Here is a 25,589-nt window from a genome sequence, read left to right as displayed (position 1 = left end):
GTTTTAACCGGTGGTTTGGAGTACATGTAATAACATTCATTGCTACTGACCAAAACTTAACAAACTTACACCAAATGGTTTAATAATGTCAAGTAAAGGCAGATCCAATAACTGCAGTATGTAACCCAATATGCCTTTCACAATACTGAAACTACAATTAAAGAGATTTTAACATCTGTTTGTATAGTTTACTTCTAATCCCAGAGGTCCAATAAAGTGTTATGGAGATTTAACCAATCTGAGCCTCAGCTAATCTACATTTTAGGAAGCCCAGATAACAAATCTGGAGTAATTTGGGTTTCGTTAAGGCAAGATGTTTGCTGGATGTCATGCTGGTAGTTCTTATCACAGGGTCACTGCAGGGTTAACAGTCAGTTGGTAAGCGGACAGGGATCATTCTGACCAGTCACCCAATCAGCAGCTGCATCTACCAAAGTACTAATTCTACTTCTGGATTTTGGCAAATGGGACGATGACAGGGTGAAGGCCATTCTGGCCACAATTCACCCAATTCAGGAAGGGATTTAAAAGTGCTATAAACAAAGGCTTATCTTAATCTGTATTTTATTGGCACTGGTTGTCAGAGTTTAGGTGTCTGTCTTGCAGGTAGCAGTTGGTCATTGTTTTACTTGTTAAGATCTAGGACTGCAATGATTAATTGATTATTAATTGATGACTAAATTAATTGTCAAATATTTCAATAATGTATTATTAAGTTTGAGTGTTATTTCAATAATTAAACATTCCTCTGCTTCTTAAATGTAACTATTGTCAGTTTTTCTGTGCTCCATATAACAAAGAAATAATTAACACTGAATAATTTGAAGAGTACTAGGATTAAATAAGTTTATAAGTGATTAAGGTGAGAGAAAAAGTTTGGTTCTGTGGTTCTGTATTCTCTTTCAGAAACATAGTAAAAACAGTACCTTTGATATACAGTACAAAATGCTGAAATCTCTCTCCTTTCTGACTTACCTTGCAGGTGTTTGGTTTCCAGGCAGGCTTGACATGCCAAAACAGTTCAGGGGGTATGCTGCCTCTTATACCAATCATCCCTTCCTTTAGCACTGCTCTGTACGGGAAGCAGATTCAAATGCCTGCATACTGGTAAGTTTGTAGCTGTTGATGGGAATTTGAGTGGGTCCCTTTCTGAACTTAAATTAATAGATTTAAGTTTTTACTTTTTATTGTATTTATAGTGTGGAAAAATAATAAGACATGGAGGAAAAATGCAACATTTACCACATACATGAAAGTGCCTAAGCTCTTTGCTGTCTGTTGTTTTCCAGTCCAGTCTATTGTTGAGTCGGTCTCCTCAATGTTTGTATTCATCCACTGCCTTCATCTACTATTCAACAATGGAAATGTTGTTTAACATAGTCAAAGACACAATAGAAATAGCTCATGGGCCTGTTGTGAGACCTGAGAAACATTATACGTTGTGTAACGTAACTATTTTGTCACATCCAGGGATAGTGATTCTTGATTAAGGTATTTTCCTTCTACACAGGGTGATTTCAGTCAACACAGTCACAACACTACTTTTTCACTTACCAACAGTGTTTGTTGTGCCAACGTCTAAGAGACAACAGATTAAATATTTTCTTTTTCAGATTTTTTGAATTGGTTAGGTGCACTTTCTGTGTTTATGGGTGATTATGAATGTTGATATAGAGGTTTGGCTCTCTGAGTTCAAGGGTTTATGTGTGTGTCTTCAGGTCTGTGTACAGAATTGCGGCCTCTTGAGGAGAAATTTCTAGCATTAAGTGGGGAAAACAGAGTCATGGGTCAATAATTGCAACAATATCACAATCAGCAATGTGTTTGTTGATACACATGGATATATTTTGTTAAAAAAGAGAAATAAACATCATATTGTATTTTTGCCCTTGTACGAAACAGGATGAGCCACTGGGGATGTCCTCTAGACATGTAAAGAGGGTTAAAGACTTAAGGACAGAGGAAGAAATCTGCTGGGACGTGGAACTGATTTGAGGATTTTAAAGTTTTTAGAGAAGAGGACATTGTAGGCAGTTGAATGTTTTCAAAATGGAGAGAAAAGAAAGGGGAAGAAAGGAGGAGCAGAAGAGATGAGAAGATGAAGGATTAGTAAATAGTTGATGTAATGATGATGGGAAAAAGATGTTAAAGGACAGTTTTGTGGGACTGCAGGGAGGAGAAATAAGAAAATGGGGAGGATGGGTTAAGATTCATAGACGAAAAATAGGAAACATTTATCAGATGATGAGGAATTATCTCAGTGAAGATTTTCTATATGGCTTCACTTTTATTATTGACATTTGTGTCCATATGTACGTAAAGGCACCTGCGTATTAAATGGCCTCCTTGAGATCATTTGTTATTTTAGTGAGGCCCTGTATAGTATGAATGAGTAGCTCATGTCCTGTCCTCAGGCTGCCCTCCACACACTGAAACAACTTAGTAGCACAGTAGGTAGGTAGTCTATGAAATCCAGAGATGCACTGGAAAATATTTCTCTCCATCGTTACTCCCATCACTCTGTGCAGTAATCATCATCTAGGAAATGCCTTGATGTAAGCACATGCACACACAAGGCTCACTCACACTGTGCAAGTAGCACTAGTATGGGAATCTGGGTTCCACCTACTAGTTTAGATTTAAACATGTCTAATAGCTGCATATGGTTTGGACCTTTTCTGGCATATTTTCCCTGCAAACATACACTGTAGAGTGGTTAGCTGGCTGCATAGGGAAACATAAGACCTTCATTCAGAGTGGTATGTGAGTGTGTTTCCCTTTGTTCTTTGCTCCCAATAAGAGCCTGCTAGCTGCTTGTTTGATCCTAAGTCCCCCTTTTCTGCCCTACCTGCCTCATAAAGTAGATTTAGATGTCAAAAGGATGTTGTTTTCCTTTCTGACAATCTGTAGATATTTCTCCAGAGAGCATTTCAGAAAAGCACCTTTTCCTTTAGCCTGGTCCAGTGTTTGGAAATAATGCACACATCTCAAAGTCTTGTTGAAACATTAAGAAAGTTATACTTTTTGTTGTAAATTTATTGGAATGTGTTAGGCACATGGCTGTTGACATCAAAACAGGTAAATATGTTATTACATGAGGGTTACGGGGAGCTCGACCCAATCCCAGTTGACATAGGGCAAAAGGTGGGGTACACCCTGGACAAACAACTATTGACCCTCAAATTCACACCGACTGAGTGTCCAATTTACCTAATCTGCATGCTTTTGGAATGTGTGAGGAAGCTGGAGTATCCAGAGAAAACCCAATTCTGCCTTAATAGGATAACCTCTACGTAATCTCAGTTTTTTCATCCACGTTTCACTTTTCACCTAACATTTCTGACACTTGGACAGGTTAGAACAACTTTTCACATTTTCTAACAGTTGTATATTTGTTTCACTGTCAGTCTCTTTCCTGTAGATGATAATGGGACAGGTTGTATTGCACAGCTTGTCATTTCAGACTTAAAGTGACTCATATTTGACCCTCTCTGTCTAAGCGGGAGGTATGGCTACCTTGCTTCTCCTGACCTGTGTCTAGCTACACTCAAAATCTAATAAACACGACCTGACAAGTTACCTTCAGAAAAATGACGATGAGCAAGTTTGGCAGAGAAGCAGAGACAGTGTGTTTGGAGAAACACAAGTGAGAAAGAGAGAGAACTGAGTGACAGTAAAATAGTAATGAACAGATATGTTAACTATTGCACTGATGTTTACTGAGCTGTATGACTTTTTTCTGTGTATTTGCACACTGGGATTCCCTTGTCGAACTCACAGCACAAGTGTATTACAGAGTACATTTGATACACAGTTTGTGTGACAGACACACAGTGAGACGCACAGTTCCTGTCTGTTGAAACCTGAACCCAAGAGTCACACACTGGGTCACTGGAGCAGCCAAAAGATGAACTCCACCAGGTGGTAACATTTAATTTGACTGTACTGATGTTTTTTTTGGGTCTAGTTCTGAGTTCTGATGAAGCTGCAATAACAGCCCTTTCCATGATGTTCTGTTATTCAAGCAGACACCGAGCAGAGAGCTACAAGCTTTTGAAGTTTTAAGGAAATATGAAAGAACATAGGAAGTCTGAGACCTTAATGAGTGCGCGGGACAGAGAAGTCAGAGAGTGAGCTGAAAGAAAGTGCTGTCTTCATTTGCTATGTCCCTCTTCAGTAGTTGTTGGCAGATTCTTAGGTCAGCTTTTCCATTACAGTATAAAAGGTAGCTTCAGATTTGTGTCACTCTGGGCTTAATTAAGGGGGAATTGTGATTGACAGAAGAGAAGAGTGGCTTGGAGCTGGGAAGTGCAGAAGGTGATGTCATTTGCACATACTTTGCATCACTCTCTGCCCCCCCTCCCCTCCCTTGTCTCTCTTTCTCTCTCACACACACTATTTTGAGTGCCAGGTGATCATGGTGAATTTGGATAGAGATGCACTGGGCGTCTGTGATGACCCAGCTCCTCTGCAGCTCATGTTTCCTTCAGTCACACCACTGAGACTTCTGATTCTCTCAGTGAGCAGCAAGGGGCCTTTGTCAGGGAAAGGGCATTGCCTTGACATCTTCTCCCTGCCAGCCTTGTCTTTTGCTGGGCATTTTTGCTAACGTGTCTTTGGAATTGCAGGCGAGTGTTCACTCTTCACACAGTAAGCTTAGGTCCACTTGATTACTGCCAGTACATCTTTGTTTGGTTCAGAGGCAGATTCTTACAGTAGGCAACAGACACTGAGAAAAGGTTTCTTTAATCACCTACATAACAACATTCTGAAAGGAACCTTTCCGAGATATCTAAATCACACTGTAGTATTGCAGTTAGCGAACAAAGTAAGTAAGATTTTTTAGTCATCTATGGATGCAGTCTCTTATAACTAAACTAAATCAATAAATAAACTCTCCCTTCTACAGTAGGAATGTAAATATACATTATCATGAACTAACTGAGCAGTCATTTGTTTACCAGAAAGGCACATTTCTCAGAAATGTTCTTTTCTCTTGAATTAAAGTGCAGCTGAGATGCATCAGGCTACACTTATCGCTAATGAAAGGCAGTGTATGGGGTCACCAGCTTCACTGGGACTCTACAGAGACCCTCACTTGGCCTGGCTGTTAAATGTGTTATCCAAGATAAAATCAGTGCCTGCAGAAAAGCAGGGAGAGGAAGGTGCCTTTAGTGTTAACAGTGCAACCTGCACCGATCACCCTAAAACCAAACCTCATGAGTGCACTAGGACACATGAACACACATGCACTCACACCCTATTATATCGCTTATGCAGAACGACCACCTGATGGCGAAGGCCAAGGCTGGGGCTCGCCCGCAAACCAACAGCAGTCCAGTGTGGCTTGTTGCACTGCAGGCCATAATTTAGCCCCACACCAGCTTTTATGTGGCATGTTTAGCAGCCTCTGTTCCACACTCGGCTTTTTCTGAGGGGATAATTTCCTAAAGCATGTGGCATTACAGGTGCATGTTATGTAGCCACGAAAACCCGACTTGCCTTGTGAATGTGTCTGAAAAGAAAATAATGTTGGTTTTCCCTTGATATCTAATTATTGGCCTCATTCTAACTCTGTTACATTGTCAATGGTTAGCTCAGTCTTTAGCACCACCTATAGGATTTTCTAATGTCAATTTTGGAAGTCCATTACCATGTCTGGACCAGTAGTCTAGACTTTTGTGATTTATGAATGCTGCTTTAGGCATTCGAGGCATGAGGCTTCTGGTGTGATTGTAATGCCTCATTACTCCTGTTCATAGTTACTCACAGCAAGCAGCTCCTGGTCTATGTCTCCAAGCACAGCCAAGATCAGGAGGACAAATGCTTTCTGTGTCCTTCAGTAGTGAGCCATGGAGGTCTAAGTCAAATTTACATGAAAAGCATGTCCATGTCCAGCATTCACTGGAGAGAGCATTGACTGACACCGTTTCATTTATTTACTAGCCATTTTGGCAGGCAGTATCATCAGCAAGTTGAACTGGCATAATGATTTTGGCTGATGGGAAGTGATTTGGAAGAGGCTGTTGGATGGAAACATCAGTTTTGGTGTACATTTACATTGTGAATGATGTTGCCCACTCGCTTTGCATGCATCAGTTGTTGTGCCCATCAACCAAACTTAAATTTGTAGTGACTGTATAATGAAGTAATCTTTTGCATTTCTCAGTCTATATCTGACAACTATGTGTAGCAGGGTTAAGGAAAGATGTTATAGTGAAAGATAACTGAATGGCCTGAAATCAGTTTGTGGTTACTATGGCCATGCTCAGCTGTGAGTTTGGGTTCAGAGGCCATAAAAGCAGTGGAGTATTTATTTTGTTGAACAAGGCATCGCATGACCAAGGTGTTTCGCTCTACTTAAAGAAACAAGGTATGTTTACAGAATGAGAAAGTTAAGCTTAATGGATAGCCACACACTGCAACAAGTGGGATTTATGTATTAACAGGTGTATATTAAAACTCTGGAATGGCATGATGTAATATTGTTCCACCTTTCACTCAGAGGCACAGGAGTGCAAAGGACTGAGAGCTGCAAGGTAAAACATCATCATTTTTGTGGTGCAGTATTTTAGCCAACTTTGTGGTAAAGATTTTTTTTTCCCCCTCTACATCTGGTGTCAGACATTTTTATTTGCTTTTATGGCTGACTGCGATCAATGGTCATATTGAAGAGCCTTATTATAAGAACATTGCATCAGCAAATGCAACACTCATACTTTCAGTGATTGATATCTTTATTCTAATGGAAACTTCCATGTCTTCTTTTTTTCTTTTTTACCTTTTAACTGCTCTGTGCTACAGAAATCACAGTCACTCTGCTGCAAAAACTGTGTACTTGCCCTTATGATTACAACTGTCATTTGGTAGCTTAAATCAACATGGGTTTTAACTCACCCCTAAAGTGTATATTATAGGCTGTAATGTTTTCAAGAGGCAATATTTCTGCAGCCCAAGAATATCTTTTGAATTTTAACTGTGCCATAAGTTTTACTTGGATGGATTGGCCAAAGTCGAGGTGGAGTCACAAGCAGCTGTAGATGTTTTCAGTTGATTGAAAGACTGAATTAGTCATCTGAGGCACTGAAGCTTCAGAGATGGAAAACAGTGGGAAAAAGGGAAGGATTGATGGATTATCAGCTCTGAGTGGATTATCATCTACTGTGGTGTGCATTCCACTCTCCTCTCGTCTCCACCGGGCCTCGGCACTTCCCAGAAGCACGATCATTCAATTTTTAACGCTTGGGGAAAAACCTGTGGTTTGTAATGAGGTACAGGAAACACTGTTGTCACCATGATTAAAAAAGTTTTATTCAACCAGGGAACTTGGAAGACCAAGAACGAATTACAGTCTTGAGTTCTAACGCTCGGTGACCATCTGCAGCTAAAGTCTGAGAGCATAAATGTGACATTGAGTCTGTAGTCTCTGGACAGAGATCTCCTATCTCTGTTTATCCTTATAAGGAACCGTGTAGTCTCCACAGCTGGACATGTTGGACAGAGGCAGGAAGCTGCATACACATACAGACACACACACACACACACACACACACACACACACACACACACACACACACATTATAGACCCCTTGATGTGTTTTCCTTTAAGACCTGATGAACCACGTCATTGCCATTTTCTCGCCTTCCAGGCTGCAGCTGTCTGCACAACTTGATTAAAACATTTCTTTTAGTAATCCCTGTGTAATGAAGCCCTCTCCTGAGAATGGTATGTGTGTGTGTGTGTGTGTGTGTGTGTGTGTGTGTGTGTGTGTGTGCGTGCACGCGTGTGTATGTGTGTGAGAGAGAGATTGTGCACAAGTATGTTTTGGTTCAGAGTTGCTCCAGATGGGAAGAAGAGGAGGACTCTGTGTGTTTGTGTGTGTGTGCGTGCGTGCCTGCTTGCGTGCCTGCTTGCATGCACGTGTGTGTGTGTGTGTGTGTGTGAAAGAGATCGAGTATGTGTGAAGTGTTTCTTTCTATGAAGAGTTCAGGATTGTGCAGAGCCGATGACTGAGAAATGCACACATGGAACACCTTTGACCCTGGGGAACCACAAACGTGTGAGCTGCGGCCAAATATACAGTCCCTGCCACCCTCATACCCAGCTCCAGATCAGGGATAGTAATGTTAGAGAATGGATGTCATTAAAGATTAGATTTGAGAGATAACATCAAATAACAAACATCAACAGAAGACCACAATTACATGAAGAAAAATGCAGTTGGTAGATTGGATTGGAGAATAATGATTGAATCAGACAGTATATATTGCTCCAGTGGCTTCCATTTACAAATATTTTGTCTGTTTGTCTGTGTGTGTGTGCTGAAAAAGGGTACTTTAGTATAACTTCAATTTTGGAAATTCCTTTTTATTGATATTTTTTCATATTTAAATCAGATTTAAGATGTGGGGACAAGTCATAATGACAGGTGCAAGTTATTTATGGCCAGTCCTGAAAACGGCATACAATATGCTTTTAATATCCGCCTCAGCTGCAGCTTCAGTTAGTATATTTCGCATCAAGTATACGGATCACGTACAGCAATAAAACCCAGGATTTTGAAAGCGGTATCATTATAGCAGCTGTCAAAGACCAACATCATGAAGTGATTCACATGTATGAAATAAAAACAAATTGCAGAAGAAAGACAATGCATACAGTTAAGTACAAACACCACAATGCACAAAGTTGATAATTTCACAATTATGTTAATCACAGTAGTGTGATCCCTTTTTTTTATTCTGGGTTTCTTGAAATCCTCATTTATTTCTTAATTTGCATGGCAATGACAATTAGTTGGCTGACTAGAAACAGAATTGAAAGATGGTGTCGAGCCTTCTCTTTGGAGAGTTTGGATATTGAGGGATAAATGTGTTATCACTGCCAGTGAATTAAAGGATTACTCTGTACTGGACTCCTGGATTGGTGCTCTTGAGGACCTTTACTTCTCCACAATTTCAAAACAATGGGCTCTCCTTACCTTTTGTTTTTGTTTAGATTTTTCTGTTTGTTTGTTTCTGTTTTTTTATTTTCTACTTAAATTCAACTGACATTCAGGTGGCAACTTTTCCACTCGTCTGGTGTAAAGTTTTCACATGATTTATAATGTTCATTTGGAGGATTTGCAAGAAATTGTAGTGAGTCTTTTGTAGTAAGATAAAAGAGGGGACTTGAGAGCAGCCCATAATTCACTCTGGTTATTTTCAAGAAGGGTCGGTGACCTTGGCTTGGAGAGATGGGAAATACTGCAACACTTCAAATCAGGCTGCACCACAAGGAAAAAAAATACCTCAAGGTACAAGCTGTCAGTCTTTGCTTCCCTCCATTCTAAGAAAGTTTCCCTCCCAAGAAGCTCTGAAAAATTGGAAAACAATGGCAGTAAACGGTTTTGTTAATTTTTCAGTTGGGGAATGTTTGAATTGGTTACTTAAGCTTGGGTGTGACAGTGAATGATTTGTAGAAACTTGAGATAACTTATCAGTGGTCCCAAGACGGTGGCTATCTGTTGTATCTATTAGACAAATATGTCAGCCCTAATGAATTGCATTCATCTTGCTGTGGACTTTGCAAACAGACCCTGATAAGTTAAAGTCAAGAGAAAGTAGCACATTCTGAAGCACATCCAAAAAGTGTCTGACACGTTTGCTTTTGTACCTTCTACTATCTTGACTGTAATGTACATGATTTTATTAAAGTTTATTAGAGTTTATTAAAGTATTATGTCATATGGAGACAAAACCCACCTGCTTCAGTACATGGGGTTTTTGTGTTTGTTCCCCCCCCCTCCTGTTTTGTTCATCTATCGACCAGACATCTTGTTCCTCATCTCCTGCTGATTCCACTGTGCTCACACTTGTCTCACTCCATGTTGAAAAGAGTAAGGGAACTGATTTTTGGTTCATTCACAGCATGATGCAGATCTTAATAAATAAATAAAAGATTCTCACCACTTTTAGTCCGACAGATTAGGCTGTCAGAGGATCTGAATGCATGACTGGGCCTCTACTTGTATGCACACATCCCTATAAGTCTTCTTTAATTAGACTACATTTATTTTTGTCTGTGGAAGTACAACGCAACAACCTACCATTTCTGCTATACTTGTGTTTATTTTGGAGCTTTCCCAAATGGCTTTTTTATTCAAACTCCTTATGGGAAGTATTATTTTACCTACAGAATAACATATGACTTGTAAAGTTGCAGTATTTTTTCTTCTTTCGACAGTTTTCCCTTATTTAATGTATATTTCTGCATGGTTTGGTTTTCTCTTGTTTTCTTTTTCTCTGTCCATTTTGCTCAGTTTTGTAGAACGTATATCATGTCGCTATTGTACAGTAGATGTATCTAGTGTGGTTTTAAAACACACACAGAATTGGCAGGTAGTGTTATTATCGTTTCAGTTGCAGGTTGTAAGATCAGCCAACACCTTGTCAGCCCTGTCCTCATTACTGCTGTTGATCGGGGTCTGACTGATCAAGCGGCTGCTGCTTTGTTTGCATGGGTTAACAGGTGTGTATTCAGATATGCTTGTGTGACTGGTTTGTTTTGGCATACATGTGTATATTTGAAAACCTAGAAAAATAATATATTAGTTTTAATATTTTGTGTTTGAGCGTATCCATGTTCCTCTGTGTGTGTTGTGGCCTTTGTTAAGCAGCAATCATAGCAATAGAGATGGAGCCACAAGCAACTGTGTTTTTCTAAGTATAGTCTTGACTACAGTCAGACCAGACAAGATTATAATGAGAACTAATGGCCTAATATCAGCCTTTAATGATATGAGCAGTTTATGTTTCAGATATGTGGTTATCCAGAGCCTTTTTTAAAGGGAAAGTTAGATGTAATGTGATTTCTCATGGTAGTAAACTCACAAGTTCAGGTTGAAGGTTGTGAGCTATGTTTGGGAGTAATGCAAAAATATGTATATGGGTGCTTCGTGAAGTCCAGTGACCTATAGATTTCACACATTTATTTTAATTACAATTTTTTTTGCTGTCCCTGCTAAATGTCCACATTTGAGTGTGTACACAGAGGAAACAGGCTAGAAAAAGAAGTCCACAGCTGGTACGGTAGTCATGACTCTGACTCATGCCCTCTGCGCAACACTGTTCACTGTTTTGCCTGGTTTTTGACAGGGAGACTGGACACAGAAACACTTTTGTGCCAGCCTGCCAGCCATTTACCTAGCAAAGCAGTCACAAAGTTAGGCCAACTGGCCGGTCCCAGCACTGGTGTAGTTCTTCGTCACTCAGTCACTGCACCAACATGGGACAGGTCAGGAAATGAGGCCTAATGTTGTTGAGTTACACCAGAGGAAAGCATATTTCATCCACTGAAAGTGAAACACTTAATTTTTCATAACTCTTGACTAATTTTGATTTCCTTTTAACATACTCCTGGTGGCCTCTGTGTTTTAATAAAAAAAAGGGTTATTGACTTAAATGACTACTGTGAAGTCACAGGCTGCCTATTCAGTGAGGTACTGAAGTTCAAGCCAAGGACCTGATTTCTTAAATTATGAGTCAGGATTCAAAATGGGTTGTGGGCTCAATTCTGGTGGGTCTCCACTTTATAAGAGAAGAAGTATTCTTTAATGAGTTTAGCTGCGTAGCTTACAGGTTCTGTTTCTAATATGGATTCTACTCTGTAGTAGTATATTGCATTTTGTTGCCCCATGCATATATACATTTTTCAGTGTCTAAGTCATAGTGTTGTTGTAATGTGTTAAAGCTGCAGGTGTTGTCCTGGGATATTTACTACTTGAACACACTTATTTTCTTCAAAGTCCATGGTAACAAAGAAAGAGATGCCTGCCAGGAAGATGTTTACCATGGTGCAACAACAAACACTGACTGTGCCATGTACTTAATAAAATCCAATGAATGTCTGGCTGTCCTCACATCCAGCATTCCCAAAACAGCCTAATGAGTGTTTCTGCTTCTCATTTAGCCTCGAGATTCAAGTTGCTGTTCGCAAGGAATTGGGCATAATATAATAAAAACAGGTGCATAATTAAAGTTTTAGACGACCACATGCACATGACAGCTCCCCTGAAACGCTATAAACACTCGAATAAGCCAACAAACTTTCATCCCTTGCCAGTCCTGCTATTGATGTGGCTTTGCAGGCACATTTGCTCTGCATGTGGGGACAGTGTTGTTGCTGAGCCCCTTCACTTTCTTTAGTTCAACAGTGAAATGTTTATACACACATATACACACACACACACACACACACATATACAGGCATGCAGACAATTGAACACAGAAGAACACACATGAAAAACAGCTTGATTGATGTCTTGCTGTATAGCATGCAACAGTAGTAATTTTTAATAGGAGAGAAGCATGATATGGCATGGTTCACTGTGGTGCCAAATGCACCACATGTTGCCAGAGAATTCCAAATGTGTGCTATCAAGGTAAACTCATTCACCCTTTCAGGTTTGGAGTTTCTTTTTCTAACTTGAATTCTTTGATTTCCCCAAACACTGACATCCCTACCAAATCACTTTCTGTCGTTTAACAATCCCCTTCTCAGACAGCGAGCAGAACTATGGACCTGCCTGTGAGCAGCTAACAGCTCATATCACCCCACTGAACCACCCAGGAACAGAAGAAAGGGAAAGATAAAGAGACATGGGGTGAAGAATGAAGCAGAGGAACTAAACGATTGCAGAGCTGCAGAAAAGAGGGAAAGAACCTGTGATGTATCCCATACTCTGAACTGGGACTGGACTAAAATTTATGTGTGATTAAATTAACTGTGATGGTCATTCCTGACGCACTGCAGCCATCACTGGGCTTAGTCACGGTTCTATTTATTCAAAAGTAGCACTCCGAGGGCAGTGTCTCTTTGCTGCCATTACAGTTTGTAGAGGATAAAATACACGTGTCAGCTACTGCAAAAACTCTGATCACAACACAGAAAAATACACATGTGGATCTGACACTTGTTTAGCTCAGGATCTTTTGTTTTGTGTTTTTAATGCAAACACAGCCCGAGGGACAGACAAGTGGAGAAAGAAAAGTTCTTCATCACACTCAACACTGTGTACTATATAATGCCTTTGTTGTTGATTGTATATATAGTTTGGGGAATCCCGTCTTCAGCTTGGGGTGATGTCATGGAGGGGATTTTAAGAACTGAGGAGCCGTGATTTCACAGTCTAGATAGAAACAGAGCTCCAAGACCTAATTCAGGGAGTTGAAAGACACTGTGTGTGCGTGCGTGTGTGTGTATCAGAGATTTTAAAGAACTGTGTTTGGATATGTTTGCAGTGTTTCGAGCAGGTAGTCAGGCAAACAGTAGAAAGTAGGAATGTAAGAGCAAATGCAATTAAGTATGCCTGTATGTTTGTGTATGTGTGTTAGATGATAGATGGGAACATGCTCCACTGAGGTTCTGATGGACAGGGGCCTGGAGGATTCCATCTGACTGTACTGTTACCTCATCCCCCTAAACACTCAACTCATCAGCTTGTCACACACACACACACGTGCACATACTCACACAAACTGTCTCGGAGACAGATGATATGTGAAATACGTAAAGATTCTTTTTAGGGTCGGGTTTCCGAGCTGTACGCATCTTCACATAAATCATCATCACCGCTTAGACGGAGGGGTGGGGGGACAGAGGGGTTGGTGGCAAAGAGGCAATCTCCGGCTACCTGCCAAGTAACTAAGGAAAGCCTGGCTCGCACTTACTGCTTCTCTATTTTTCTGTTGGAATGTAGTCCTACCTATTTGGCCCTTTATGCTATCAATGATCTGTTTTATACTGCAATGTGATATTGATGGATTTGTGGAACTTGTGAAACTCAGTGTACATTAGTGCTCAAGTGCAACTCTCCATTCTTTTGTTAAGTAATATTGTACCCTGTCTCTGTATGTCCCTCCTTTACACTGTCCTTTATCTAACCACTTCTTTCTTCACCTGTTTTCCTTCTTTTATAGGAGCAAAAGATCTTCGGTCCCCACCACGGAGTGCATATTTGAGCTCCCTCACTTCACTGTCCAGGCCACAAGGGCCCAGACGCTTTTGCTCCAAGTGATCTGTCAGAGCTGGACCCACAGCACGATCAGTGGAACCCCACCGACACTCAGTGAAAGCCTTCTCAATGAGGTGTACAGAGCACCAGGTAAATGACACACTATGTATACATACACCACAGTCAAGTTAGCTCGCCCTGTCTTTGACAGCAAATCCCTTGTACACCATAATCAATTTTCTTTAACTTCCTTTACCTGACCTAGTTAATAATCTGCTGATCTCCGGGTAGCTACAGCAGAGAAATCATAGCTGAATGTTTGTCTAACAACTAACTCAAACAATAGTGAGACAGAGTGTTTCTCCATATCTTTACAGCATTTTAATATTGTGTGATTAATGTGTACGTTTGTGTGTGTATGTGATGGTGAAATGACCCCTGCCCTTTCCACTGGCACCATGCTGTTTGGCTGTGCACTGGATTTCCTTCTAACAGACAAGTGATTATCGTACATAAGCTACATTCACATGTGCAAAATGTCTTCATTCCAAAAAGAAAAAGTTTAATTTCCGCAGCAAACAAGCGCTGCACGTGTCTTCTCGTCCCCTCGCTGTCCACAATCCGTCTCTTTTTCCTCCTCTTTCGCATGTGTCTGTGACGTTTGTGTCTGTTCATTATTCTTTTTTTGGAATGAAAACTCAGTCACAACATTTTAATATGTCAACTTTAGACACTCATGTCACTCAGGTCATGATCGGATCGACTGTTTATATGAACACCGATCCGAATGACGGTCGGCGCATTTACCATTTCTCTCTTCTCTCTTTGTTTTCCAAATGGGCTGTATCGGATCAGAGTTTTCAGATTGACATGTTTACATGACATATTTTTATTCAGATTACTTGTATCCATGTAACGTAGAGGACAAGAGAGAAAATTTTCGGGTTCATCACGGACGAGCACAGGCTGTTATTCCAGTGCATGTGTTTGTAATTGCTTAGCATTGCAATAGGCCCTTTGTGTTTTTCAGTTGTTTTCATAATGCAGTCGTTATTGGAGGGAGGGTAGCTATTATAATTCTTCAATGACAAACCAGTCACTTGGCAAAAAGAAAATACCCACACAGAAGATGAATGTGTGTGAATGTACGGTTTCTTCTGTTTTTAAACACGAATAGTCTCAAACCAGATCTCTTTACTCGTCTGATCTCTTTTGGACTATTGTAGTAGATACAAATAATAGTTTTAGATGATTTATTAAATCCAAACTTTTCTCATAAAATACATTTACTGCACTTTGTTTGTTCAGTTGTGTATGAAGTAAAGCTTGTTTCTTAGTAGCAGTAAATTGTCAAGAGAGATATATGGATCTGGCAAGAGTTTAAAGTAATCCACTTCTAAAAAGCTTCAGTTTCTTTCTTGGGGCTCAGCACATCATGTACCAGTGTACAAGTGTCATTCCCCAAAACAAGTCAACTTGATAGTGTGCCAACAGCTCACCGGTGCTATACCAGGGGTGGAAGCACAACTCGAGAGCTCAAGTTCTCCATATATATACAGATATTAATGTGAAATATTTTGGCATTAAGATTAACTTGTCTTGTGCTCAGTGTGGGGTATTTGACCTGCAGCCAAGGGCAAATTAACTTAGTTTTATGCTCCATGTCACTTAGGATGCTTAAATGGTCAAATAATAAATTATGCCCTCTTGTTAAAGAAAAGGGGGAGCCCAAATGTAATAAAACAGTAGCGTTTCTCATGACGGTAGCATCTGGACAGTCCTCTGGAGGGCCTGGGATTTTCCAACTCATTAGGATCACGTTGTTTGGTATGCCGTCAGCATTCTCCTTTGGCCAAGCCAGTTGAGCTACCTTTTTCACTGTTGTATGGCTGCCAAAATTTATGAAACTGTTCTCCCGTGGAGTGAAGTCAAATATTCCTCTCTCCTCACTCAGCCTCTCTCTTGGAATAGGGCTTGACTGCGAGTAACGTAGAGAAACATTTGCACATCTGGTTCATGTGCTGGCAGATTAGAAAAAGAGCAGTGGGGGAAAGAGTTTAGGAATAGGTGCTGTGTTGTGTAAGTATATTATGTTAAGTTGGAAAAAATGCAGGAATAATTGCAGTGATATCATCAAAGAAGTCACGCATTGTAACTGTTTTTGAAACTGTGACACACGTAGGCCTTAAGTTAGATGTCTCACTCATTCTGTGTCGTCTGTGTGACAACTTAATTGTGGGAGAAGAATGGAAAAAGAGGGGATTCGAGAGGAAAAAATGTAAAATGTAAATTGTTGGGAAACTATATTTGCTGTGGCATATCTGCCCCACACTCGGTGCAACCTTGCTGAATAGTTTTGGTTCCTGTGGGTCCTGTGGTTGTGTTCACACTGTAACGTCATAGTGGGACATTGCTGGCTGTTCTCTGCTGGCTACCTGCCCTCCCACTCCTCTGCTCTGATTTGTTGCAAGTTGCTTCTTTAACCTTAAGATTTTCATCAAACATCTTAAACATAATTCCTTACTGTATGCAGTGCTCTTTATTATTATTATTATTATTATTAGTGTTATTATTATCATCATCATCATCATTATTATTATTGTTATTATCATCATCATTATTATTACAACTATTATTATTATTATTATTATTATTATAATAACAATAATAATAATAATCATAATCATAATCATCATCACTTTTTATATCCTATCTTATGACAAATAAAAAGGCAGGATTGTTAAGCTGCTGACACCGTGCCACTTCTTTAAGTAAAAGTGTTGGCAAGTGTCCTCTTGTTGTAACTGGCTGAAACTGTTTGTGGTAAAAGTGGTAGGTCTTTCATAAACCTCCCAAGAGTCAGAGTTGTGTTCACATCTAAAGTGGGTGTTTGTTCTTGTGTCTCCAGCCAGCAGTCATTGAGCCATTGCTAGGACAGAGCTGACATACGCACACACGCACTGAACATGACAAACAAAAGCTGTTAGCTTTGAGTGTGTGCTTTTTTTCATTCCTCCAGGAATTCCTCCTCTCTTGGATCCCTTTGATGTCACACGGCCTTTCAATAGGAGAAGGTGTTTCATATTGGGTTGTAGTTGATAACGCAGATGTTGAGTGTCCTATGCATGGAAGACATTTAAAGACATTTAGAGACCCTCCCCCAAAATCGTCTATAATTCAGGAAGAAAATAAAGCGGCACTTTTAATTTCAAAGTACTGACAGACCGTAAAATGTTCTTCAAAATAATTGGTGGACTCAGATTAAAGCAATGTACTAGAGACATTAAATCATCACAGCTGACTGGAACGCAGCCGCTAGGATTTGTAAAACTTCAAGTTTGTGCTACTCACTGGCAGTTAGAGCAGCAGCCCAACAAGCAGCATATGCACTGTCGACTGGGTCTGGTCAGCAAGCTCAGAGGCAAATGAGTGAAATTTTGAAAACAAACCGTAAAATCCTATTTCCTTTGAAAAATCACATGTTGTCTGTCACCGTCTGTTGCATGACAGCTTGGTTTGTCAAACTTCTGTCTGCAGGATAGTGTTGATTTTGTTGTTTTCTGTGGTGACATATTATTCATGTGTTCTCCTTCTACATTCCAGAGAAGCCTACACCAGTGTTATATTTTATTGGAGAGCTCTGCAGAAAACAGTATATCAAATTTTATGTTTCTGGGTGTCTGGTAAAATGGAGAGGGGTTTACAGTGAGGTGTGTATTTTGCACACATTAGTGCATGGCATGCGTTCATACACCCCCATCATCGGTCTCTGCCTCGCTGCAATCCCTTCTTCATTACTACTAATCTTTTGCTCATGTGCATTTATGTGTGACTAACATTATTTTACTTTCTCCATCTGTCACTCGTCTGCCTCTTTGCCCTTTTATCTATAATATTGTTTGAGTTTATTGTCTCATGTTATCCAAATCTTTTTGTAATCCATCTCCTCTTCTGCTTGTCAGTTCTGCCCATCTGATGTAGTTTGTCTGTTTACACTGTTTACAAGGAAGATTTTGTGGTTTGCACTCGTAGCAAAAATAGTAGAGTAGGAATGGCTCAATACCATTTATTAAGTATACAGTATCACAACCTTATTTTTCTAACCGATAACAATATCAGTCTGATACAACCTTTTACCTCCTTTAAAAAATGTATCCTTTAATAACAGATCTGTGCTGATGCATTTAAACACATAATGTTGTGACAGACATTGGTAGCCTTTACTCACATCCCTTTCACATGACAGTGGAGGCTATTTTCTGTTGTTTTGTATCATTCAGGGTTTAAACAAATTAGCTTGGAAATGCAGTTGTGAAAGTGATGGTGTATCCCAATGATTTTGAGTTTGAGCAAATTTTCCTCACAGTATCTGCATGTTTTTTCTTTATTTCAATCGTCATGTTTTCCCTGTTGATGATAGCTTTATTGGATTTTGATTCATGCATTTTTGTCCCCAATGGACATAAGTCTTTCACTTTCAACACATGTGTTTATAGCTCAGTATAGTGATGATTCACAGAGTGTACTTAATCTTGCAGATGGTACAACCTGGTTGGGGAATATGACCCAATGATCCTTTGACTACATTTTGACTGTGTTTCATTCATACAGCTCCTATTCTAGTATTAATGACCACTCGAAATGCTCTACTCTTATCCTACAGTTTTGACCCGTTCACACCCGTTCACAGCCACATCCATACAGCACATCTTCAAGCAGTGCTATCACACATGGTTCGCTCCCATTCACATACTGCTGGCTCAGCTGTAAGGAGCAATTTAGAGTTAAGTGCCTTGCCCAGGGCCACATTGGCATGTAGACTAGAGGAGCTGGGATTGGACCTCAGATCTGAACACTGACCAGACTTTCTCCTCTACCTGCTGAGCCACAGCCACTGTGTGGTTATGAGAACAAGTTTGTTTACGACACACACGTGTATTTGTGTTTTTACATATGGATTTTACTGTTTACATGCATGCCTGAATGTGTTTGCCCTGTGCACTTCAACTCATTGTCTGTCTGAAAGTGCAAGTGTTGGATGGTCCTCACATTGATGACATGTACGGTGAATCCTTCAGATGACACAAAGAAAGATCTAGATGCTACAGACCAGATGTTTTATTATTAAAGACAAATAACTTTGCCTGTGTGCTCCTTTTAGACACAGAAGTTAAACCCTTTCAATCTGTTTTAAAATCAAGTTTTACTTACTATACTTACTTATTTGTAATTATTATATTCTCCTTTTTTGTTTTTTAATAGAATTTCCTAAATATGAAGTTGGTAAAACACATCTCCAGGTTTACTCATGCTCAACAATCTAAATTCTTCCCTGCCGACTGGAAGTTCTTAAGCCTGAATTAGGTCCTTATATTTTCTTCCCTGTTATAGTGTCTTGTAAAATGCTGCATTAAAAAAAAAATCAGCATAGATTTGGTAATTCCACCAACAGTAATGGATCTAGCTTTAATGCAGCTACCACAGCTGGTTTCCTGGCCACAGAGCTCTCTGGTGGTCCCAACCAGGTTTGAGGGGGTGAGGGGGTCTGGGAGGAGTTGGTTGGAGGTGGTCACCAGACATGCTCTAGATGATTGCTGGGTGATATACGAGCTGTGACATAAAACTTAAAACATGACACATCTGGGGGAAAGAACAGAGTAAGGGAGAAGAGAAAGTGAATGATATAATGAGAAGAATGAAAAATGAAAAACTGAAGGAATATAAAGGGCCAGGGAAAGGAAACGGCATGAGGGAAATAAAGAAATAACGGTGCCCAGAAACAGAACTGACTTTTGGTTCTCCTTATTAAACCCAGCTTTGGCACGTAATTGAGTGTCAGGTTATAGACACACACACATACATACACTGAGGCATACCCCCCCTCAACAAATCCTATATGTTCTCCTGCACTCTCCGCATACGATCCCATTTAAGGCAAATGACGACAAGAATGTTTGGATACAGAGAGCTTATGCTCTCATTGCATAGTGACTAGAAGCATGTTAATAATAGAACAGGACGTATGCTCTCACTCATTATAGTATCATTATTAAAACAAGTCTTTTGTTTTTACAAGTTCCCCCTACACGTACAGTGGGGATGGAGTGGTCAGGAGAAAAATAGAAAAAAGAGTGGAAAAAAGGCAGAGGACTTTTCAAGGTTACGTCAGGGAGACTTATTTATCCCTTTATTGACGCTTATATTTCCCCTTGCTTGGAAACAAATGCAGTCTCTTAGAAGACCATGTCAACAACAGTTTTTACGCATTTGTGCACTGCATGAGAAAGGCTGCTCCTGTCATGGCTAGCAGTTCACATGCCTGTGATCTAACTGCCTTTAGGAGCATGGGTCTGACGCAAATCCCCCTGTGACGCTGTGGCATAATAAGTGTCTGTAATAGCTCTGTGTTATTGGAGGGGAAGAAAGTGTTAATTTTCATATCACTCTGTCACCTCCAAAAGCTGATGGCTGGTATTGTGTGCATTTAATTTTGTCTGGTTCTAGAACATAACAGTCTGTCTTTTCTCTCTTCCCTGTTTGGTTGGCAGTTGCTGGTAAAAGTTGCCTTTCTGGAGATTCAGCAGGCGAGGTTGCACTTAGCTCAGTTTTCTCGTGTTTTCCTGTGCACATTTTGACTGATGTGGTTTTCTTTCTCACAACCTTAATGTTTCCCCATTTATCAATCAAGGCATGCTGGAGGAACATGCAGGTTTGCCCTGTCATTTAGTGGACCCTTACACTTAGCCCATCAAGAATTTCTCATTGTTCCACTATGAAAATGAAATGAGGAAGGACAAGAACCTTTTTTATGGTCTGTGGTTGTCACAAATGTCAGTAAAGCGATGGGAAGCTTAATGAAAACCCTGACATGTCTGTTTCTGCGTGGCCTGGCCCCTCACTGAAGTATCCATACTTCTTTGAAGAGGTAACTTATTGGTTTGGGAGAATTTTTTTCCTGTCTACTTGTCGGCTTCATGGATTGACATCAGAGCAGGAAGAAAGCAGGAGAGAAAGAAAAGAAAGAGGGCTTTTTTCATCCATACGCAACTGTATTTCTAACATTAAAAACACGTTGTGTCAGCATCAGAGAGCTGATAAATAAATCTTGGAAGGAATTTGAGACGGTTCTTGTCAATGAAAACTTCAATGAGCTTCAGACGGCCCTCACCCCACTCCTGGCAGATTGTGATGATGTTTTAAGTCAATCCAGACTCAGTCCTTCCTCTTTTCCTTTGTCTTCCTAAGGCTCTTTACTCATTCTCTGTCGCTCATTTCTGTTCCAAGCTAGGGAGAGAAGCCAGAAAGGTCGATACAGAAGAGAAATTGTGTTGACCCTAGGTATTATTAAAGTTATTATATTGGATTACATGAATATTTATATGGTTAATGGGATGAGAGACATATGTGCCTGCGTTCTGTTCCTTCATTTAAAAAAACAAAACAAAAAAAACATTGCACATGAACTTGCACTTAACACACACACTCCTCCCCTCATGATAGTTACTTCAAACACTCATCGGGGGACATAAAGCTTGTCGGTTCTCTCCATGAATTTCCTTTCATCATTCCCTTTTTCTCACCGTCCGCCAGCTTCTGGGGAAAGATGATATTTGAAGGAGAGAGTACAAGAGAGTGTGCCAAGGATTTTCTCTCCCCTGTAGCCCACTTTTTTTTGTCATGGGAAATAAGATGTGATGTCAGGCATGTTGGAGAACATGGACGATCCCAGCACAGACTCTGGAAGCCTGTGTTTCACAACAGCATTTGATTTCTGCTCTCTGATTTGAATCATTGACGGTTTCTCAGAGGCATCTTTCCACTTACCATTAAATCCAATATACCATTGGCACGGTATAGTATATAAATGGTTGCTGAGATCATCATGATCATGCTTTTCAAAAACCTGGCTGGTGGTTGGTAGTCATAGGGCAGTTTACTTGGCTGGTACGCCTTGGGTTACGGTAAGGCTTCTGTCAATTTAATGATATGAAAAACCCCTGCAGCCATGGTGTATGAACACTTGAAGATGTGTCATCTGTAGATGGTAATAACGGATAAAAAAACCTAGTAAAGTTTTGTGGTGTAAGGCAGTGTCTCCCAAACGTTGACTCATTTCACGTTAAGCATTTTAACACAAGCAAATATTTTTTTAGCAGACTTATATTATTAAGAGTAGGTAAACCAGCAATTTCTAAGAGGTCTGATTGAAGGATTAAGCACAACTTAATTTTGCGTATGTGCCACTTGATACATTGTAAATAAAGGCTGGAAGAAATGATGCACATTTATTTTGTGACCAAACAATGGGTCTTGACCCAGTCTCTGAGAATGACTTGTGTAAGGCACTTGTGTATCACTGAGACATGAAACAAAGTTGAATGAAGATAGAGTGGGCTCTACAGCACCCAGCAGACTGTTGAATGCTACTAAAAGCTGAATCAATGACAGCCCCAAATAAATCTGTTTGTGTTTATGTCATGTGGTAGTGTCTGCAGAGCTGGCTCCCTGCTGTGAGTCAACTGTCCCATCTGAGCACAGTGACGAGTGCCAGCTAAGCGCATAGCTCCATGTCACATGGCCGTAAATATTCACTGTTACTCCCACTGAAGTGCCTCAGCAGCACCAAAACCCCAGTCACTTATTGGCTACCACCACACACAGACACATTCTGCCTCTATGATGCTGAGACCTAAATATTGATCTCAGCTGATTATTGATAAACAAGAATGCTCTGCTTGGTTTCCCTTCAATTCACTTCCATCAGGCAAGTGGAGTGAGGTTAGAAAGCCTGAGAAAAAGAGCAAGTGTGAGTTATAGAGACATAAAGATCTAGAGAGTCATAGAGAGGGAGAGCAGTAATCCAGTTACATTTTAGTGATGGAGGGGCTGGTTTAGCATCATTAGTTGTGGTCTGTAGTTTCAGGCATCTCTCTCATGGTGGAACCACAGTGGCATTCCACCCTGGCTGGTACTTCAAAGTCAGAATGCCCCTGTTTCTTATGCTAAACAGATTTGTCAGGGTAGCATTAGGCTGGGGATATGGGAGATTGAGAGGCAGGCCCTCTCATCCAGAACTGTGTTTTAATGGCCTATCTCACCACTGGCTAATTGTCTCCTTACAAGTAGCTCTATGTCACAGCATATGTTGATGCATGACTTTTTTGCACATCTGTCTCTCCCCTCTCCCTTTCCTCTCTCTCATCTTTCTCACTTGTTGCATACGTGACCCATCCCCCTCCACTGTCTTCCAAACCCCACTGCCTAGGCCCATTAGTGTTGGCCAAATTGCTTCCGCATGATGACTCCTTAATTGTGGTAATTCAGTGGCAGAGAGAACCACAGTTTGAATGTGCAGAGAACATGTGTCACTGTTTTAGTGGGCAGACAGAAAGACAGGCAGCACCTGGAGGGGATGATAATCATGAAAATTAGACCCCCAGCCTCTACTACCGCCAGTTCTTACACCCTATCACTGTCTTTACACCAAAACTATAATAGGCAGTGAGTACCACTTGCACACCCCACCATTCTAACCTCTGCCCAGTGTGCTGCAAACAGCTTGGTGGGGCTTTGACATTGAGATTTAGCGCTATGCCCCCCCCTTTTTCTCTCTTGTGTTTCCCTTACTCCTCCAGCTGCACTGTGAGGGATTTTGTGTTAGAAATATGGAAGAATTTTGTTTTGATGGGGTTGCATGTTTGTGGTTATTCGGTGATGGAAGCCATCACTTCTCATATAAACTGCCCAGTCCCTGTTCCATTTATCTCAAAGCAGCTGTTCCTGCTACCTGAACGAAAGGAACATTTTCCTGCAATAAAGCATCGCGGCATTATGACACCACTTTATCTGCTTTCATTTATTGACTGTTTGCTGTTTGGTGAGTTGCTGAAAATAAGCACAACAGAGAATTTTTCTATTAAAATATCAGAAATATTTTATTTTTTTTTAAGTATGCTGTTCTAAGAATGAAGTTATGTTTGGATTAAGAGGAGATTTTGTGAACAGTGGTAAGTCTTGCTATAGGCTTGTTTGCCTGCTGCCAGAGCTGCTGTCTTCTCAGCTTTAACTGCAGGACAAACCACTCACCTTGTCTGTTTCCTGTCCCACTCTCTCTGCATGTGTCTGTATTTTTTCTGTGTGTCAGAACTGGGCAAGGTTCCAGCGGACCTCCTGCTCCTACTTACTGCTTCTACTTCAGCCCCTCCTGACTTGAGAGAGACAGTTATTGTTTCTACATCAGCACTTAATGGCTCAGCTGGCTGCTTTTGGTCTACCCAACATGTCAATGTCTACCTTTTTTTTTTTTTATCAGCCCCATAGCTGCAGAGGGCACATTGCCAGACTTTAAGCACTTAGGGTTCTCTTTCTTTCTCTTTCTGTCTTTGTCTGTCCATCTAACCATTAGGGTTAGGTGATAGTATACATCCTCTTGTCATCCAATCATCATCACATGTAAAACTGATCCCCAATTCAGTAATATGTGCCAGGGATGGGTTTTCTGATGGGAACTCACTCATGTCTGTGAGCTGCGTGGGGGGAGAGCGGAGGTAAAGAATCAAAACACAGATTTAATGGCTGTTTTAGCAGAAGCCACAAGCTTCAGTTTTCATTAGCCTTTTTCCATCTTGTGCATTCATTTATTGCCAGACACATTATTTATTTTTACACAGACCCTCTTCCTTCCTCCTCTTTATCTTATAACATGTCCATGTTTCCATGTGAATGTCCAGGCTTATTCAATACAAAGGGGGGGGTGGGGGGGGGTAACCCTTTTCATTTCTAAGGTGTGTTTTGGGAATGCAGTGATTGTAAATGTCCAGTTTAGCATTACTGTATGACAACTTTTCCATACCTTTCTTCAAAGCACTGTGCAGAGGACATCAAGACGTATCGGAATGTGTAAAACATGGCTTTTAAGTCTGCAGATGTCTCTCACACACGCATGCATGCACACACACATTGAAACTTTCTTTCTTGCTTGCTTTCTTTCCTCTTGCTCTCTCTGAGTATTTCTCACTGAATTCACTCTCTTAGTGTTCTGGATGGCAAATCCAGCTGCCCACAGTTGCCCTCTCAGTGTTTGATGGAGTGCTGTAGCCTTTGGCCCCAAGCTGTGTGGTTATGAACTCCTTGCACCTGCCCTTACTTGACAAGTAACAGCACAACACACGTTTACTCAGTCAGAAATGCATGGACGCACATGTCTGGCTGTAACACACACTGCAAAATAATTCACACAAACCTATCCATATAGCACTCTTCAAACCAACAAACTACCAACCCTTGTGTTTTTCCTCTTCCTGTGTACCCCACTTTTTTATAGTCAAACAGCTGGACAAAACATTGTCCAGAGTCCCACCCAGCAACCACCAACCCCTGGCAGGTGTTCCCTGCCCTTTTGGACATCTGTGTGGGCAAGAGGGATATGTTATAGTGATACCCCAAGTGCTATTTATCAAAGAGCAACCATAGTAGAGGGAATGGCTGTCAAGCCAATCTTTCATGTTCCAGATTGGCTTGCAGTTTTTAATATTTCCATCTTTTGTACAGTTGGGAACAGTTGGTCTGTATGAAGGCCTACTCATCACTGTTGCA

The 25,589-nt window shown here is 40.6% G+C and overlaps 1 protein-coding gene across 1 annotated transcript in view; it reads left to right on the top strand.

The window, feature by feature from the left end:
* The window catches only part of LOC122774477 (vacuolar protein sorting-associated protein 13B-like), a 162,465-nt gene that overhangs the window by 47,645 nt on the left and 89,231 nt on the right, over positions 1 to 25,589 (top strand). Inside the window, exons 16-17 of the mRNA XM_044033810.1 lie at positions 983 to 1,107; positions 13,960 to 14,144. Of these exons, the coding sequence (XP_043889745.1) occupies positions 983 to 1,107; positions 13,960 to 14,144 (310 nt within the window). The remainder of the gene's footprint in view (positions 1 to 982; positions 1,108 to 13,959; positions 14,145 to 25,589) is intronic.

The sequence above is a fragment of the Solea senegalensis genome, linkage group LG9 (assembly GCF_019176455.1).
Source record: "Solea senegalensis isolate Sse05_10M linkage group LG9, IFAPA_SoseM_1, whole genome shotgun sequence".
Taxonomy (NCBI): Eukaryota; Metazoa; Chordata; class Actinopteri; order Pleuronectiformes; family Soleidae; genus Solea; species Solea senegalensis.
This window is presented reverse-complemented; position numbering and strand designations above follow the sequence as displayed.